Source organism: Stereum hirsutum (genome assembly GCF_000264905.1).
Source record: "Stereum hirsutum FP-91666 SS1 unplaced genomic scaffold STEHIscaffold_1, whole genome shotgun sequence".
Classification (NCBI taxonomy): Eukaryota; Fungi; Basidiomycota; class Agaricomycetes; order Russulales; family Stereaceae; genus Stereum; species Stereum hirsutum.
Window position 1 is genome coordinate 3,481,596 of NW_006763131.1, and position 18,209 is coordinate 3,499,804.

General features: G+C 52.6%; 7 protein-coding genes across 7 annotated transcripts; 4 read left to right on the forward strand and 3 right to left on the reverse strand.

Moving 5' to 3' along the window:
• Positions 1 to 276: 276 nt before the first annotated feature.
• Positions 277 to 2,146, forward strand: STEHIDRAFT_136576 (uncharacterized protein; the record flags this gene model as incomplete). The annotated part of the gene is made up of 4 exons (XM_007299070.1): positions 277 to 704; positions 800 to 1,377; positions 1,439 to 1,891; positions 1,961 to 2,146. Exons 1-4 carry the CDS (start codon positions 488 to 490, stop codon positions 2,144 to 2,146), a joined length of 1,434 nt encoding a protein of 477 aa, XP_007299132.1. The 5' UTR covers positions 277 to 487.
• Positions 2,147 to 2,364: 218 nt separating this feature from the next.
• STEHIDRAFT_90194 (uncharacterized protein) lies at positions 2,365 to 3,042 on the reverse strand (the record flags this gene model as incomplete). The annotated part of the gene is made up of 1 exon (XM_007298295.1): positions 2,365 to 3,042. The coding sequence occupies one exon, from the start codon at positions 3,040 to 3,042 to the stop codon at positions 2,365 to 2,367; it is 678 nt and encodes a 225-aa protein (XP_007298357.1).
• A 527-nt stretch (positions 3,043 to 3,569) lies between these two features.
• On the forward strand, positions 3,570 to 4,742 carry STEHIDRAFT_152168 (uncharacterized protein; the record flags this gene model as incomplete). The annotated part of the gene is made up of 3 exons (XM_007299071.1): positions 3,570 to 3,719; positions 3,800 to 3,989; positions 4,063 to 4,742. 3 exons carry the CDS (start codon positions 3,570 to 3,572, stop codon positions 4,740 to 4,742), a joined length of 1,020 nt encoding a protein of 339 aa, XP_007299133.1.
• Positions 4,743 to 5,855: 1,113 nt separating this feature from the next.
• STEHIDRAFT_40525 (uncharacterized protein) lies at positions 5,856 to 6,098 on the reverse strand (the record flags this gene model as incomplete). Its single annotated transcript, XM_007297871.1, has 1 exon — positions 5,856 to 6,098. A coding segment is annotated over one exon (243 nt), but the record flags the coding sequence as incomplete, so codon positions are not given.
• Positions 6,099 to 7,405: 1,307 nt separating this feature from the next.
• Positions 7,406 to 10,027, reverse strand: STEHIDRAFT_71964 (asparagine-linked glycosylation 9 protein). Its single transcript, XM_007298139.1, has 9 exons — positions 10,006 to 10,027; positions 9,840 to 9,948; positions 9,681 to 9,787; positions 9,470 to 9,627; positions 9,256 to 9,415; positions 8,912 to 9,198; positions 8,399 to 8,860; positions 7,829 to 8,332; positions 7,406 to 7,774 (listed from the first exon to the last, which is right to left on the reverse strand). Exons 2-9 carry the CDS (start codon positions 9,944 to 9,946, stop codon positions 7,493 to 7,495), a joined length of 2,067 nt encoding a protein of 688 aa, XP_007298201.1. The 5' UTR covers positions 9,947 to 9,948; positions 10,006 to 10,027; the 3' UTR covers positions 7,406 to 7,492.
• A 2,578-nt stretch (positions 10,028 to 12,605) lies between these two features.
• Positions 12,606 to 14,293, forward strand: STEHIDRAFT_165068 (uncharacterized protein). Its single transcript, XM_007299072.1, has 3 exons — positions 12,606 to 12,705; positions 12,843 to 13,125; positions 13,198 to 14,293. Exons 1-3 carry the CDS (start codon positions 12,647 to 12,649, stop codon positions 14,038 to 14,040), a joined length of 1,185 nt encoding a protein of 394 aa, XP_007299134.1. The 5' UTR covers positions 12,606 to 12,646; the 3' UTR covers positions 14,041 to 14,293.
• Positions 14,294 to 14,584: 291 nt separating this feature from the next.
• On the forward strand, positions 14,585 to 17,970 carry STEHIDRAFT_165069 (WD40 repeat-like protein; the record flags this gene model as incomplete). The annotated part of the gene is made up of 7 exons (XM_007299073.1): positions 14,585 to 14,622; positions 14,686 to 14,833; positions 14,899 to 15,767; positions 15,829 to 16,888; positions 16,964 to 17,100; positions 17,170 to 17,303; positions 17,371 to 17,970. The coding sequence occupies 7 exons, from the start codon at positions 14,585 to 14,587 to the stop codon at positions 17,826 to 17,828; spliced, it is 2,844 nt and encodes a 947-aa protein (XP_007299135.1). The 3' UTR covers positions 17,829 to 17,970.
• Positions 17,971 to 18,209: the final 239 nt, after the last annotated feature.

An 18,209-nucleotide genomic window follows, 5' to 3' on the forward strand; every position in this document is an offset into this window, starting at 1 on the left:
AAAAAAAAAAAAAGAAGGGCCGAGCGTGAGCCTGGTGGGTGGACAGGGTGGATTCCAAGCGCTTGGCTCTGAGCCACAGCACCAGAATGTGTGGCGTTGTAACATCCATGTCGGCTAAATCCGCCACCTTCATCTTCGACCGTCCTCAGCTTCACCTCCGACCCATCCCTCTCTGAAATCTCCAATGATTTTCTGGTCATATATACTCATGGCTTTTTCCAAGACCGTTGCTCCCAGCTGCTGCAATTTCTCGGACCAAGCTACATACGTCACGCCAACCCCCGCTCATGACGCGCTCGGTCTGGCAATCGACTGCATTCAACTCGCCGACATACATTTATGGAACTCTTCCTACGTCACCGCGTCTAAGTATCACCTCCCAAGGCTGGATAAATACCGCTCGTTTGACGCTCGCCTGCGCAAATTCCCCTCGTACTTGTTCTGAACCCACCAGACAAAAGACTTTGAACTACTTGCTTGATTCATCATGCTCACCTCGACCTGTGTTCTGAGGCTGCCTCGCTCTGGAGGTCTCGCGTCGCCTGCCGCTGTTCGCGCTGCCGCAAGGCGTACACCGCGTTCTCGACCCTCAGGCGCCCGTTTCCAGTCGTCGTCCTCATCGTCTTCCTCGACAGGGTCATCCCCAAGTGGAGCCTCCCATGTCGCATCTGGCGTCGCCGGCGGTGTGACTGTTCTCGTAGCAGGTAGACATTCTCCCCATCACCACCCCTTACTCACTCGCTCTTCGATGAACATAGCTCTAACAACAGCTCGATTTATCTTACCTCCGTCGCTACAGGTTATACTATCTACCATTTCTCTGACCTCCGCAAGACTGTCCAGGCAGCCAAATCCGCAAAGATCTACTTCCAACAAACCAAAGACCAACTAGCCACGACAGTATCCGAAAAGTTCTCCTCCGACAGCCCCATGGTCCAAAAGCCGAACGAAGCCCTTCGTTACCTCCGCAACGTAGCGCGCTCGTACGTCGCCGTCGTGCCCGGCCTTTCCTCCTACGTCGACAGTACTTTCGATTCGCTGGACAAAATCGCCGCGGACCATGCGGATGAAGCCCGCGAGATCACTCAGGGAGCGTACGATGAGATTCAGAAGATCGTGAATGAGAGCAAGAGTAAGAGTGGGAACCTGGCGGACGTGGGACCGGATGCGGCGTTCAAGGTGTTGGACGTGTTGAGGAGGAAGACGGCGGAGTTGTATGAACTGGGTAAAAAGGCGGGTGGGAGTGCGGTGGATGAGGTGTTAGAGAAGAATCCGCAGGTCAAGGAGAAATTGGGTGGTGGGTATGAGCAGTTGAAGGGGTTGGTGGAGAGCCGAGGTCCGGAGGCTAAGAAGGCTTTGGACGAAGTGTCGAATAAGGTGGGTCCAGTCTGCATCTCCTACAAACGGTCGACTGACTAATTGTGGCTTTGTTTAATAGGTCAAGAGCGTCGTCAGCCAGGGACCTAACGCCGATAATCTGACCGACCTCGCCAACCTCATCCGCAAAAAAACCGACCAAGTTCGTCAAATGGCGGAACCCGCCGCCCAAGAAGCATGGGACAAGGCCATCTCATCCGCACCCTACCTCGACAAGCTCCCGGACATCCGCCAAATCCTCGACGAGAAGAAGTCCGCCTTCCTCGCTCTCGGCGCGAGTGCTCTTTCCACCAGCGGCGGTGGTTTGGGCGACGTGATGGAGAAGGCGAAGGAAATTGCGGAAGTGAAGGATGAGAAGCAAAGGAAGGATAAAGTGCAGAAGCTGAAGGAACTCGTGTTGCAGAAGGCAGAGGAGGCACAGAAGAAGGTGGGAAGTATGAGTGGTGGGATTATGGGCAAGCTGAGCTGGGACTCGGTCGAGGGTTATGTGAAATCATTGCCAGGTGGTGAGAAAGTACGTCTGTTGTCTTATCTCATCGCATTATTTGGTAGCTCACTCAAGAATACGCTGTGCACCGTGCAGATGCTCGAGAAAGCCCCCAACGCCAAAGCTCTCCTCGAGCTGTCGAAAGACAAGGGCGACGATGCCGCCAAGCTGGCGAAGGAAACGTGGGAGGAGGTACTTAAGGTTCTAGAAGAGAAGGGCCAGAAGGCTCGCGAGCTTGCGAAAGACACCAAAGAGGAGGGAAAGCAGAAAGCGAAGAAGTGAATTCATCCTATGGACATCTAGGGACAGGCTATTCTTATTAGCATCGCTCACTATAGACGCTCGCATCTACACACGCATACGCTCTCGATTCAATCATCGTCCTGTGTAAATTATCTATCATGGTATCAGAGTATGCATCCCACGCGGCCCATTTTCGTCCACGTCCCCTTTTACCAACATTATTCAACCCGTCATCGAAGAAGTGTATGAAGACACGCCTATAAATCACCAACCCTATACTTCTCCTCATCGATCTCCGCCAACACCGAATGCTCCAGCTCTCCATCCTTCAATCCATACAGCCTCGAGAAGCTCATAATCATAGGTCGCCACTTGTCCGCGTCGATTCTGTTCGCGTGTTCCTTCGAGACAAGTCCCTTCCACACATGCACCCTAAGGATCTTGACCTCGAACACCGTGATGGACATCCTCAGCGCATCCGTATCCATATCCTCCATCAACCCGAAACTCTTCACCACATCACCCTCCATCTGTACCGGACACTCCTTCACCCTCGGCGGCTCAATGAGGTCCGACTTCGCCTCTGTCAACCCTGCCACACCGAATTTATCCTTCACGTATCTGTAGCCTCTGTCCGCTTTTCCGGCTGGAACGTCGGGCGTGCCCGTAGTGCGAGCAAGCGCGTTGATGGAAGAAGACATGGTGTCGTCGGGGAGGTTGATTACGCATTGGGATGTGCGCAGGATGTTTTTGGTCGTTTGGGATATGGTTTCGAGACCGATGATGCAGCGGTGGCCGAGCCAGAATATGGAGGAGATGGGGGCGAGGTTTGGGGTGTAGTCGGGGTTTGTGGTGGAGATCAGGGCGACGGGCGTGCCCCAGTAGAGGATAGCGGGCGAGATAGTGGTATGAGAGGTGAAGTCAGAATCAGACATGATTTGGTAGAAGGTTTTACGAGTGAGTCGAGGAGACAGGTCCGGGGTAGGTATTTTGGTTTGTTCATGGTTCACCTACCGATATATATATATATATTGGTCGGACACCTACAAGAGCCTGGGGTATACTTTGCGAGCAAACCTCTCGCTAAGGGCATTTGCGCGCAAAGCAGCATGAAGACCATGTCGCGTAAGTTTCACAACCCCTTACGGGCTTTGCGCGCAAACTTACAGCACCGGCAGGCTGGCGCCACGTCAGCTCCGCTCGTCCCTGGCAAGCTTGGCTACGGTAAATGAACCACGACGTTCAAGAAACGGCGCAGAGCAAGAGAGCCGAATAATGTGGACAGTTCTCATCATCCTCGGTAGTGATACTGTGCTCTAGTGCTTTTCCCACTTGGTATCCCGGTCTCATAGCCCACGGAATCTATTGGTCGAACATTAGACGCGTTAGCCTCCTGACTCGAACTCGGAGCTCCCTCAGGCTAGAGTCGCTCAAACCAATTGTCACTCTGTTCTGTCAAGCCATGACCTCACCTTGTACGACTCCCGAGTTTGGAGACACACTTTTCGAGGACATCTTGTGGCGTACATCAACCGATGTCGAGGCATTAGATTCCTTATTCCTGGAAGGTGTAAACCCTGGTCCTAGTACTGACTTCGGCGTCGATAATGAGGTGCGTGCTGCCATACAATCTACCGCCACCACACTAATAGTCGCTTCTCCAAGCAGAGCTGGCTCACAAGATCGTCACAGGTTCATCCCGAAGACAACTCGAACGTTGATACAGAGAAGCTCCTCTTGGCATACCTCTCGTCCGAATCTCTGGATTCTGTCCCTATCGATGGACCCTCACGCAACACTTCATCGCTTAGCCAGGATGTTGAATCATTCCCGAATACAAGTGGATGGGAACTCGCCCCAATTCTACCGTCGCAAACACCTGGTGAGTATGATGCGATGTTCAATGTCTCAAACTCTCACTGACGACCGACCACTTGCATGACGCAATTTTGCAGACATCACATCTTTGTTCACTCCTGATTGGTTCGAGACAGAGCAACAGATACACCCTATCGCCTCTTCATCGTACCTCGAAACCGTCACATCCTACGATTCTTTGACGTTGACGACTTCCACATCAAGCCTGTCCAATCTCCCCCCTTCCCATGCCACCCCCTCATCATCAAATTCTACAGATCTCGAGGCAGAACCATCCAGTTTCTCGACAGAAGATGCCCGGTGGGCTGCAGTCCTCTCCCGCGACCATCTCGCAAATAACCACTTCCTCTACTGCGTACTCTCCACTTCCATATTCTGTCGTCCAACATGCCCCTCCAGGCGACCCTCCCGGGATAACGTCGCGTTCGTGCTTACGCCTCTACAAGCTCATGCTCTGGGATGTCGGCCATGTAAGAGGTGCGATCCGGAAGGTGGAGCAGATCCTACGGTCAAAAGGCAAGAGGAGATCGTGGATAAACTGAAGGTTGCACTTCTCAGAGAGGCGCCGACCAGTAGTGATGGCGGAAGAATGAGGGAGGTCGGAGCAGGGGATAGTAGAGTTACGGTGAAGAAGGTCGCTGAGGAAATTGGGGTTAGCATGTGGCATTTGAATCGGTTGTTCAAGAAGATCGTGGGGTGCCCTCCACAAACTTGGGCCCGGGATCAAAAGAAGACGAAGAAGAAAGTCGTTCGATAGAGTACTGTGTGTTCGTATTACATTCATCCTGACCTCGACATTGGGAACGGTCAAAAGTGTGACATGTTTCTTCGCACTATGCCACAGATGCCAATAAAAGTATGCTAGTATGATAACGTACTCAACCACTTCCTTCACACGAAAACATGTATATCCCGCCCTGAGAAAAAAATGCATCCAAACCCCTTCCTCTAATCACTTGCTCAGCGTCATCCTCCGTGCGCGATACTTCGGCGGACTAAGTGGCACCCTAGGCGCAGTCCCATCCGTATACTCAACCGGACCCGCTCCATCCTTCGATGTCGGCCGCGAAGACCCCTCCGAAGGACCAGAAGAAGAATCGTTCGAAAACATCGATGCGAGCATAGATTTCGGAACGATGTGCTTCTCCAGAGTGCCAGGCGTCGCCGCCACGAGACGGCTCACCGGGTGGCGAGGATGAGATTGTGCTCTCGAGGAACAGCTGGAAGACCGGGAACGCGAATAGGAGGTCATGACAGGTTGATTGGCTGAGAGTCTCTTGAGTGTAGATTGAGCTTGAATGAACATGTTCGCGTCCCAGGAGGTCGTGGGCTTCATCTCTGGGGACCTGATCAAAGCGAGGTCCTTCTCCAGCCCCCCGGAAGCCACCTTGGTGGTGGCCTGCGACTTTGCTCTCCTATGACCCATCAAGAAACTCTTCCTCTTCAGGATCGTAGGGAGTCCATCGGGAACAGAGGGTGGCCTTTGAGCTGAGAGACGACGATGCGGCGAAGCCGGTACGGGAGGTGGTGCTGGGACTTCGACGCGCTCCGCGGTCAACTTGGCCACCAGGCTCTTCTTGATCATGCGCTTGAATCCTATCTTCTTCTTGTGCGAGGCATGTAATAGTCCGGGCGAACAAGAGAACAGGAGTGGCGTGAAGGTCTTCTCTCCGGGAACAAGCTTGCCTTTGTCGGTACGTTTGTCGCCGACGAAATAGTCCAGTTTCCAATTCAGCGTCGTTTGAGACTCGAGAGCACTGGTGGGATCGCGTTCGGATAGATCAAAGTGGAAGGGAGAATGCGAGTGAGATGATTCGGTGCCATGGACGGTGTACACTCCGTTCGCCTTCAAAGTGAGCGTTGCCTGCTTGGAGATATAGTCGTGGCTGTCGTCGCCTTTCATGGTCAGCCTGCGCAGAATAGGAGCAGGTTCTAGCGCCGCATGATGAAAGGCGAAGACCTCTCGTTTGAGTGGCATGAAGTCCGCTTGGCCTGAGCAAAGATGGTGGCTCATGCTGAACGCCACATCATCGTCCGCATCTCGAGGCCCAGAGTACCCTGCCAGTCGGAACGACGGTCGAGCAGCGCGGTAACCTTCTTGATCGAAAGTCAGCTCGATAACAGTCTCCTTGAGCCAGCCCAAAGATACCGGAAGAGACTGTCGATGCGAGCCTGACTTGTCGACTATAGGCGCTGCAGGAACGGGCGGAGCTTGAGATAGACCTCGACGAGGGCTTTGACTAGCAGAGACAGAGGACAGGGCGGATTGCACAGATGCGACAGTGGCATTAGAACCTCCTCGCGGGCGGCCTCGCCACTTCGCTTTCGGAGATACGATAGGACTGGAAGCTCGAGGTATAGGTGGAGGCGAGAGAGGCTGAGCTTCAGATGGGGCGTGCTGACCCGTGTTAGAGGGAACGACGCCAGGAGTAGTCACACGGTGTAGCTTCTTGTTCAACGAAGAACGCAGTCGAGACCTGAGAGGCATATGCTGAGAGACATAGCTGTCGGAGGTAGGTATGTTGTAATCCAAGATATCTTCTGACAGAGGAGTCAACCCTGGTGTTGGAAAAGTGAGGCTTGAGGGCGGAGGCGTTATGAGAGGCGCATCTGTTCGCGAAGATAGAATCCCTTCCAGCGACCCGCTCGCCATGATACGCTCGCAGAATGAAGGGTATGTTTCGAGGCTTCCGATACTCCGCGCTGAGGGACAAAGTGACTGTCGACGAGGGGAGCTAGGTCTTGGAGATGGTATAGGCAGATCTTCGACATCTGTAGTACTGTCCATAGTCCTAGAGCCTGCCTTCTCCAGGTTTCCCGCTGAGTAGCCAGTGTCGAGCACTCCATGGGAAGAGTTACGTCTAGAGTCCTCTATATGCTCTACTTCCCCCTGTCTTAAAACTCCTCCAGGCCTACCAAATGTCCCACCCGTCCCAGCAGTTCCCGGCGTGCTAGGTCTAGTCTCCCGTTCCCACTGCAATTGATGTTTCGAGCCAAAAGATGCGAGCGAGCAAAGTGAGTTCACCGAGCCAAAGCTGAGAGAGACCTTGACCCCAGAGTGAAGAAAGATGGGTATTTCGCCCGAGCTGCAGAGTGTTGCGAGGTCACGAATGTTGATATCCGGTGAAGGTGGAGAAAGTGTGTTGAGAGCACAGAGGACCGAGTCGAAGTTGGGTAACGAATGAGAGGAAGGCAAGCTAGTACACATTGTGAGTAGGATAGAGATGTGTGTAGAAACGGTAGTGAAGACAGGTGTATACTACACTGTATAGGATGTGGTCAAGTCGATGTTGGCATTCGAAGCCGCGGCGCGTCAACAACGCGTCAACGCCACACTTTGTCCTTCCTTCCGGAGCCGGCGGCCCCGCCGTCACCTCCATAGAGCCACTCGCTCTTTCTACTCTCGAGTATTTCTTTTGTGGCAAGACGAGAACACCGAGCTCTATCATAATTACGGCTAATAATTAATGGGATGGTATAGCGTCCTTTTAGTTATTAAAGTACTTCTCAGGCAGCGCGTGCCCTAGTCAACTCCTTGATCTTCTTCTCCACTCTTTCCCTATTCCTCAACAAGCAATAATCGCCAAACTTGTTCATCTTTTGCCAGTTCTCTCCGGGAAGCCACAACGTCCTGGTCAACAACGACGAATGACGGGCGTCGAGGAAGGGAAGACACGAGACGCGGTCCCAGGTCTTCTCGTCGACAGCGTACCGTGGTTCGTACAAGGAGGTGATTGGATCGTGAGGGTAATCGAGGTCGATAAGATAGTCGCAAGTTGAGGCGTTGACCTAGAGTGACACTTGATGAGTAAAGCAAGCGGTATAGTTTGAATCGGCACCTACGTAATGCATATGTTCTTCCTTGTTCAGATCGTTCAACCCTGGAGGCACAACGCTGGTGCCACGAGCTCGGTCAAAGAAGCCACCTTCCGTTACCGTGAAGTGAGCGGGCAACTGTCCATCGAACTCGCTCTTGATCCAGTCTACCCTCACACCATCCGGAACGAGATAGTGACCAGGGAACCGATACCACTCCTTTCCAACGCAAAGTCTTAAATCGAACTCCTTGATCGGTCCCAGATCGATAGGCGGCCGTTCTTCCTCACGAGACGTCTCAGCTCTTCTAATTTCTTCTGGAGATCGCATGTGAAGAGGGGGTAGAAGTGGTTGGGGAAGGAGGTTCGTGGTGTTGAGAAGGTGAGGGATCTCCTCGTGCTCGAAGTGATAGACGATGGTCATAGGAGTATGGTAGTACTTCCAAAGGGCAAGGATACGAGCGAGGGAGATTATGGCCGTAAACACGATAACTGACAACGTCGAAAGACGGAATATGGAGGTCTTCGAGGCCTATGTAACGGATGTAGCAGAGTTCAGTCAAAGTGTTCATTCGAATGTAGCAGGAGACATGCTTACCCTATACGGAGATTTCGTGATCTTGACGAACGCCACTTCTAACCAACCCCTCATCAAATACACTGATACGGCAGCATTGAAGCATATCAACGGATATACGGGGAACATGAACCTCTCCTCCTTGTGCGGCTGAATATTCAGGATGACCATCCAGATGTACATAGGCATTAATCTGAAAGCCAGGACCGTGAAAGGCGACGAATTTTCGGGTCCGCTCTGTTGAAAGCCCAACCGGCGACGATCGATGCGAGAAGTCACGAAGAGGGCAGGTAGAGAGAGGAGAGCCAGCGGGAGCAGAATATTGAAGTTTAGCAGAAGGTTCAAAACATAAAAGGTCCAAGGTTCGGTTCCGTAAAGTTCGGGACCACGAGCAGCATCAGGGAAGACGTTGTACTTGACGATATTCCAAGGCACTGCGACAATTTTTCCGTAGAAGAACGTGTCGATGACGATAACAGGAACCTGCAAACATACCATTAGAACGTTGATTTGACGTGATGCTTTGAGACTTACAGCAACCTGGGCAGCAGCCGCGCCGCAAAGTAAAAGTCTTGTCCACCGGTTGACGATCCAGGAGCCGTACTGGTCGGCGCGAACACGATCGCCTGCATATAAGAAGAGCTCTTCAAGAACAAACGGAATGGCGACAGCTAGCGCAAAAGGCCACCCTACGATGGCTCCGGTAGCAAACAGAAGTGTGGCGGCAAGTGTGCGTTTGCCATCCGCCTGATTCGATGGGACGAACGCATAGGAGCAAGCCAGCGTGACGGCGTACATGGCGAAGGACGATGGCAGAAAGGCTAGTGTGTGGGTTAACATGAAATAACAGGAATGTAGAGTATACGTGAGACACATACCTATCGATGCGTTCCACATGCCAGCGCTAGTAGCCATCATAAACAACAAATAACGAGCTACGCGGTTGTTGATCTTCTCCTTGACTGTGTTGTATAAGCTGGCTTCGCACACGCTCGAAATGACAGCTAGGAAGGTTCGGACGGCGAAGAATGCCGGTCTCTGCGAAAACATTATGAGATCAGAATAAACGATATAAACAAACGCGTTACGCACCTTGCCTGTCTCATGGATAACTACATTTAGGACTCTCGCAGGGACGTAGTGCAGAATGATGTATGCCCAACTCCGAATGGCGTATGCAGGTGATGTTTCCCATGTCTGAAAGCCGTAACCCCTGTCCAGATAATGCAGAGGCTCCCAGAAATTGAAAACTGGAGGGGACTATTACAGACGTGGTATTTGGGATAAACAGAGGCATCCGTACCTTCGTCACAATCCTGAATGTTGCCCCACATGGCTGCGCTTACTCTGATGAGCAGGAGGATGCGGATAGCGAGCGAAAAGCTCGGACACCATGGTGGTCGTGCAGTTCTAAAGTATCGAGTTTAGAAATAGACAGATGAGGGCACAAGAACGCGTCCACCTCCGGAGTTGATCCTGTAGAATCCCTGTATGCCGCAACTTCGGAGGGGCTGCTGGTTTTGGGTTCTCATCCGGGCGGCGGAGCCGCAGCGTCTCGTAAGTAGCCATAGCTAAACAGAATATAGTATCAGAGCCGAGGAATACTGCAATAATAAAGGGGAACAGACCAAACCGCTACAGTTATCTTCGGAATGCCAGCGAGGAGAGTGGAGGAAGAGCAACGCTCCGAAGGTCGGCGTTCAGACATCGGACGCGTTCGTGTTCACGTGGCGACGCGCCCCGCGTGGCGCTTCAGTGTGATGTGGCCCACGAAATTGTGTTCTCTCCCTCTCTTTCTCTGTCCGTTGGTGGTCGAACGGGAGCTGCGTATTCTACCGACTCTCTCATGCTAACGGCTCAAAATCGCCTCACTTGGAACAACATCTTCCTTGATTTGAGCAGAATTGAACTGGCTCTTCTGGAACTGGCGTTGGCACTCTGTCTGGAGCCTCATGGAAGGACACCGTGACTTTGCGACGACGCTGATAGAAGCTGCTGACCGGTATCTGGACTGTCCTTTCTTTCGACATAAAGTAAGCTATTCGAAATATACTGGACAGCAGATGCTCTGAGATGGAAGGGACGTGAGCACTTTTTCAATGATGGGAGAGTAAGACAGACAGTTACGATTCTGATCTGAACGGAACAACGGGTGCGACGTTCATTCCATGACTGGAATTGAACTGAACTCGTTGATTAGAATGGAGTTTTTTTTTCGAGCTGGTGCATATGCTATGGTTTCGAACCTTCCTGTCTTATTGTTCTCCATTTCTGGGCAGGAATATACCCACTGGCATCGCCATACAGAGTTCGACTACGACCCAGTCAAGCTAGACCCACGCCAGTGATATGTGTCGGCAACTTGTCGTATCTCACTCTTCTTGACCTTAACTCTAAACGCCTCCAACGTTTTTCATCCAGTTACAGGTGGATCGCCGGACGTTCTTTACTCGCCGGCAGTGTCGGTCCATGCTGTCCAATACGAATCTTTCTCTCTCAAAAATGGACTAGCCCGGTGCGAACGAATCACCTCCATGACCTTCAAAAACATCACGGTGACCAAGGACGATGGCCGCGTCGCCCTCAAGTCCACAGCCAGCTCCATAACAGCCCCCGACGTCTTCTGCCTCTGTCGGGTCACTCGGAGCTGGGTAGGGTTCTACGGGCATGTTGGGCGTCTAAAATGGCCAAACCAAATGGCCGAACTCCTATTATGATTCTAAACCCAATTATCCATCCAGGTAGAGTAAAACAACATTTTGACGCCACCATGATGAATTACGCGCGAAGGCCGTCGGTATCAAGCTTTACGGGGGCGGTTCCTCTCACGGTGTAGTCACGGTCAAGGGCACTACCTTCGAGAAGGTCGTAGTGTAGGACCGTGACACTACACGGCCCAGGCTGAAAATCACTGCGAGTACTCCGAGGACGACAACTGTATCGCGAGTTCTAGCACCATCGCCAATGTCTACCTTAAAAGCTTCTCGTGTACATCGTGCGTCTTTCTTGTCCTTCAACTCCGCCCTCGCGTACCTGAGGTGGCCCGAGCGCTGACGGTCGCTTTTATGTCGGATGATATGTTTGGCCCCCGGCGTTCTTTCGATTCCTTCAGGTCCAGCACATATAGCCCTATCACAGTGGCGAACTTGAATAGTCCATTTCCACTCCACGAATTCCAAGGTTTTCGATCTTACGGGGCCTCACAGGTTCTCAGACGCTCGAATATCGGTGACTCGAGTGACTTAGGTCTAATCTAACATGCAGGTAAGTGCACGGTGGCGGCCCCTCCCTATAATCACACGCATCGTGGCGCCGTGTCCATTTTGTCATTGGATGATGCTGACTCCTTCGAATTTGCATCTTGTCTACGAATCTAGCTCTAGGCCTACGTGACTAGCGGACCGCCCACTGATGGCCACATACACCGTGTCAACCGGATTTCAACGACCGCTGTAAGGTTAGACGGACGATACGACTGCTGTGTGACGCGTGTAGGGGCTTTGCACGCAATTTGCACTTCTCTTTGACCCCGGCTATCCATTTACAGCGAGAATAACAATTTGATCGTGTGAGAGTTGCCGTACGTGGGTGTGCATGAGGACTCTTGTTTGTCTCAATTTCATCGAGAACCAAGGGATGAGAATGTCCGAATGGAAGGCGGCGATGGACAAACCCTGTCGTCACATGCGTGCTCTCGGGAAGCATGCGACAATTCGAGGATAGCTTCGTCCTCGTGCGCTTCAAGTGTCTGCCACAGGCGGGTATTGGTGTCTTTTGTGGTATCGTCCGAGCCACTCGAACATGCTTCTCCGATGAAGCCCAGATTACAGCACTACAGCTGTACGCTTGTCGAATCCTGTAAACCGGTGGCGGCTGATATGGACACAAAAGACCCGGGTTGCTGTTAAGGCGCGCCACTGGTGGGTTGTGAAGTGCATTAGTCGAACAGCATTTCTATGGCAGCGAAGTTTTTTTGTAGATTCCTTGTCAAGCACTATCTTTGCTTTGGACCCTGTGAAGTGAGGGAGCGTTGTTGTGAGATGCGTGCAGCGTTGTGGCCGAAAGAGGACGTGTGCGGTGCAGAGATCAGGCCCAGATCGGGGCGTCGGATCTAATAAGCACAATAACTGCTTCGATGCACTCGCCACTTCAGTGACGGCTGGACCCACAAGGTCAACGCGCTTATATTATGGGCTCAAGAAGAAAGTGGTAGACAGATCACCTACACCCCAACACTCCCACTTCCCACGAAATTCACTCCTTCATACCATGTCCCGCCTCGACGCCATCCTCAATCCCGAAGTCAGACAGCCTTCGGGAATTCCAAGGTAGGCATCTTCCCGCGGTTGTTGACTCCCACCGCCCAGCCTTATCCTTACCCTGCGACGTAACCCTTTTGATCTCCCTTTGTGGCATGTTGTGACCTGCACGCCGCGATGCTAATACCGCCCTTCGCCCCTAAAAGCCCAGATTCCTCTACATCGAGCGTGAGCGCATCGTTCGAGCCCATACACTACGTCCCTCGTCCTTCAATGGAGGAGAAAACGCACGAGCATCCAGAGCACCCCGATTGTCCAGATACCCTTGCCTGTCTCCCAGATACCGATGCCAGGCCCCAGCATACCTTGCCCGTCATCCTGCGCTGTGCGATTATGGGATCCAAGAAGAAACGTTTGACTATCCGCGAGATTTATGCCGCCATGGAGGAGAAGTATCCCTACTACCGCACGGCAGGTATCACATGGAAGGTAAGCCGCTGTCCCTTTGTTCTTTTTGCATCGACCGTGTACGTCATTTAATACCTGGTGGGCCTACTCTAGCAATCCGTTCGCCACCATCTGTCTCTCAACCGCCTTTTCGAGCGCCAGCCCCGCCCCGTTACCGATCCTGGGTTTGGTTCATATTGGACCGTCAACCTCGATGCTCCTCCTGGGACTAAGCGTCCTCGCAAGCGCGGCCGCCCTCTCGAAGAGGGAGAGGAGGCTCCTCCCCCCAAGAAACGCGGTCGTCCACGCAAGGTTCCTCTCCCCGAACAAACGCAGCCCGTCGCCTCACACAGTATGGATCACCCTCCCATCGCGACGCTCTCATTACCAGGCGCTCGGACGCCGTCTCACCAAGGCTACACGGGCCCTCCTAGCTCGTGCGGGCGCTACGCGGAGGATGAGGACGAGATGTTGTTCGATGATGCTAGTAGGCGTACCGACGATGATTATGAGAGCGAGGAGGATATGCCCCATCACCAATACCGACCCACCAGTCCCCCCAATTTCCAACTTAGACCTGTTTCGAATCACGGTCCTAGCTCGCATGGCGCACGGGTGTTGGCGCATAGCATGTCGCGACTCGTGACGGACGCGCCTGAGAACACGATCGACAAGCTTCGGATCGAGATGGCCACGCTCAGGAAGCAGGCGAATGACGCGCTCTCCATGTCGATCAGTGCGACGGACCAGTTGTCGCAGGCCCACGCCGAGTGCAGTCGAGCAAAAGCTCAGTTGAAGTTGGCAGAAAACATGTTGGAGGACGAGGCGAGGAAACGGAGAGAGGCAGAGAGGATCGCAGACGAGGAGATCAGGAGGAGGAGAGTACTGGAAGCAGAGATTGACAGGTACAGGCATCATCTGAAGTCTCCAGATGTGGAGTCGGAGGACGAAGATTAGGGATCCGTTTATCCCTTGGAGGAGAAGCTTTTCGAGCGTGCAATGGACTCGATATCGACCTTCGTTTTTCTCCTATTATTTTTGCCTTTACAGTAGGAGAGTTGTACTCTGGGAAGACCGTGGGTGCATTCTGACACTGGCCTCATTGAAGTCTCGTTCGCATTTTACTGTGTAGCTATGATTCGTGACTATGTGTATGGGACTATGTTATGCTCAACCTTACCTGTCGAGCGCAATAACAAGCATTGATCGTTTGTGGCTACAGTAAGTGACCCTTGAGGGTGACTAGAATAGACAAGAAGGTTGATCTAAAGAGCCTGTGCGGTGGGATGATATGGACGTCAGTTGACACGTGTGGGCGCTCCTTTTCAATGACGGGTGTGTAAAAGAAAATACTAACACCCACATGTACAAAGAAGACCAAACACCGCTAGAAATTTCGCTCGCCACACTTCTCTTGATTGCTACCCCCGGCCTGTGCGCCGTATCTCGTCCTGTTAACTTTCTGGTGGGGAAAACTGCCATAGGATATCAAAACCTTGCCATGGCTTTCCAATCGTCTCGTGGAAAGCTGAAAACCGCGTATGTCACCGTTCGCCTTGTATACAAATTTCTCACTTGCTTGACTGATGTTCCACAAGTTAGTTTCAAAAAAGGCCGAGTAATCGCTCCATTATACACCGGTGGCGCCGTCTCAGCCAGTCATGACGGTCGCATGCTAGTGACTTGTGTGGGGGAGGAGGCTATTCTGACCGATATTGAACAAGGGATACAAATTGCACGGTTTACTGGCGTGCGTTTCTTCGAACTCTCTCATCTTCTTTCTCTGACTGACCTCCAATGTCATGATACTTTCAGGACGGCGAATCCATCACTTCATTATGTATATCACCCTCCGACCTCACTCTCGTCATTTTCACCTCTTCCATGTCCCTCCGCATATACGACCTCCCCAAAACGACCTCCGATCCCTCGAAAGCCATCAACCCAAAACGTGTGGTCACTCGCGCACACGACGCACCAGTTCACGTCTGCACCTTTGACCCAACCTCCACCTACCTCGCCTCAGGATCTGCAGACGGAATCGTCAAAGTCTGGGATGTTTCCCGAGGATTCACGACCCATGTCCTTCGGGGCCACGGTGGCGTCGTCTCTGCTCTGAAATTTTCGTATCCCATCTCCGCAGGGTCCGTGGAGGAGAGAGAGATGAAGCTGGTGACCGCCTCCGTGGATACGAAGGTCAGGGTGTGGAACCTTAGTAAGACGGCAGCGGAGATGAAGAAGGGGAAACAGGTGAAGCCAGAGCACGTTTTAGAGGGACATGTGAGCGTGCCGAGGGGTGTGGACGTGAGTTCGGACGGGAGATGGTTGGTTTCTGGTGGCAGAGATGCTGTGGTCCTTGTTTGGGATCTCGCTGCGGCCGTGAAGAAGGGGAGTAAGGGGAAGGAGAAAGCATCATCTGAGCCGGTGTTGGTCAAGACGGTCACTACCGTGGAGAGGGTCGAGGCATGCGGGCTTTTGTCAGAGGATGCTGAAGTCGCGGGAGAGGAAAGTGGTAAAGGCAGCATCAGATTCTTTACCGCCGGCGAGAAAGGTATGGTGAAGGTGTGGAATGGTAAAACCGGCAAAGAACTGGCGAGGTTCGGGGAGGACACTGCTCCAGTGGCTTCGTCCTCGGCTGGCAATGCCGAAGAACAGGAGGAACAAAGACAGGTCGTGGATGCTATGTACGTGTTCGGCGTTCGATAGGTGGTCTTTCGGCCAAAATCGTTGACATTTTTATTACAGATACATCGCCGACGCGAACACTGTCATTTCCATACACGCCGACCAGAATATTCTGTACCACTCACTATCATCTTCGACGGTCTCCCGCCAGCTCGTCGGCTTCAACGACGAGATCATCGATGCCGCATTCCTTCATTCGCCTTCATCTGCGCCATCGCCATCGACCTCCCACGACACACACATCGTTCTCGCGACTAACTCTTCCCTCATCCGTCTTTACTCTTCCCACACTCTCGACGCACGCCTCCTCTCTGGCCACGCCGACATCGTCCTTTGCCTGTCCACTTCTCCCGGCCGAGAAGTCTTCGCCAGCGGAGGCAAGGACCGTACCGCACGAATATGGGCTCCCCGTTCATCTTCCTCAACGGCTCCTGACGGCTGGGGTTGGGAGTGTGTAGCTATATGCGAAGGCCATGCTGAGTCCGTTGGTGCGCTGTCATTCTCCCGACAAGGACCAGCCTCGGACGAAGAGGCCCCGAAACTGAAATTCATGTTCACGGCCTCCCAGGATCGAACGATCAAAATGTGGGACCTTTCTTCCGTCGCCACCTCGGCCACTTCTACTCAATCGCCCACAAAATGCAAAAGCCTGTGTACCCAAAAGGCACACGATAAGGACATCAACGCTTTGGATGTTTCGCCCAACGATCTGCTCGTCGCTTCCGGCTCCCAGGATCGTACAGCCAAAGTTTTCTCTATCGTTTACTCGTCGTCGTCATCGGCTGGTGCCCGAGGCGAGCTCAAGCTTCTTGGGACGTGCAAAGGGCACAAACGTGGCGTATGGAGCGTTCGGTTTGCTAAGGGGGAGAGGGTATTGGCCACGGGCAGTGGCGATCGGACTATCAGGCTATGGGGTCTAGAGGACTTCAGTTGTTTGAGGGTTTTGGAAGGTCACAGCAACTCCGTGCTTCGTGTCGACTGGCTGTCGCCGCCTGCAGAAGGTCGTACTCATGGACAGGGCCCAGAACAACTTGTGAGCAGCGCTTCCGACGGCTTGGTCAAGGTATGGGATACACGACAGGAAGAATGTGTGGCGACGTTGGATGGGCATGAAGACAAGGTGAGGTCGATCTCCTCGACGTACAGCCAATGCTTTCTCTGACCGTTGTATCCAAACTATCACCTTCTTCTCCAGGTTTGGGCACTGGCTATCAGCTCTGATAATCGCAGAATCGTCTCGGGTGCTGCGGACTCTGTCGTCACATTCTGGGAGGACTGCACCCAGGAAGTAGAGGAGGCACGAGAGAAGGAGCGAGAAGAGGGCGTTCTGAAGTACGTTCACTATCAAATTCTCGGTAGCGCGCCATTGCCGTCACACATCACTTACAGTCTGTAATCCAGGGAACAAGAACTGCAGAACTACGTTGCTGTGAACGATTATCATCGGGCCATCACCCTCGCTCTTTCGCTCGCGCATCCCGGAAGGCTGTACAACCTCTTCAAGGTCCTTTCTTCCGATGAAAATAATGAAGGCGGTATGTTGTTCATCTCGCAACTACACCAACCACCTTGGTTTGATTCTTAACATGCATCTCTCGTCAGATGGGTCCATTTTAGGCTCACAGGCTGTAGACGAGGTGATCCGAACACTCCACTATTCCGAGCTGGCCAAGCTCCTCAAATACGTCCGGGACTGGAATGCGAAAGCCAGTAGCTCGGCTGTTGCCCAAAGAGTCCTGCACGCCATCGTGAAACTTCGTTCCCCGGAGGAAGTTATCAAAGCATTGGCACCATCGACCTTTGATAACGCAATCGTCGACGTTGATGACGCTGCTGTCGATGGGTCAGCCGTGGCGAAAGGCGCGAAGAAGGTGCAGGGCGTCGATGGGAAGGAAGTGGTGGAGGGTTTGATCGCGTACACGGAGCGGCATCTGAAGAGGATGGAGCGGTTAGTGCAGGAGAGCTATGTGTTGGATTTCATTGTTGGGGAGATGGATGATGGGCTTTTGGACGATGGCGTGGACGTCATGGACGTCGATTCAGATTCAGACTCGTCATAAAAGGTCGATTTGAATAATTGGACGTTGTAGGCTTCGCACCGTGCGTGTAACATGCTGTCAACTTCTGATATTCCCTTTCCGATCCTAATTCTGTTGTCTGTTCAGACTACGCACTCTATTCTACCTGTTTGTTGTTGTCTTGGCCAGCAATATGTCCCTGAATTCGAGATAACGAGAGTTGAATATGGGGACCTACCACCTTATCCGTCCGTTTGCTGCCCAGCTATCCAAGACTTCGTGGATTTGGCAGTGAACTCAAGAAGCCCGTTGCTCGCCGAGTGTTATCTTCTGCACTAACAGTCTCAAACCTACAGACATTCTGAATGTGTCGTATACTGCCACTCCTCTACATCGTGAACTAGTTGGCAGTAGTTTCCTCAA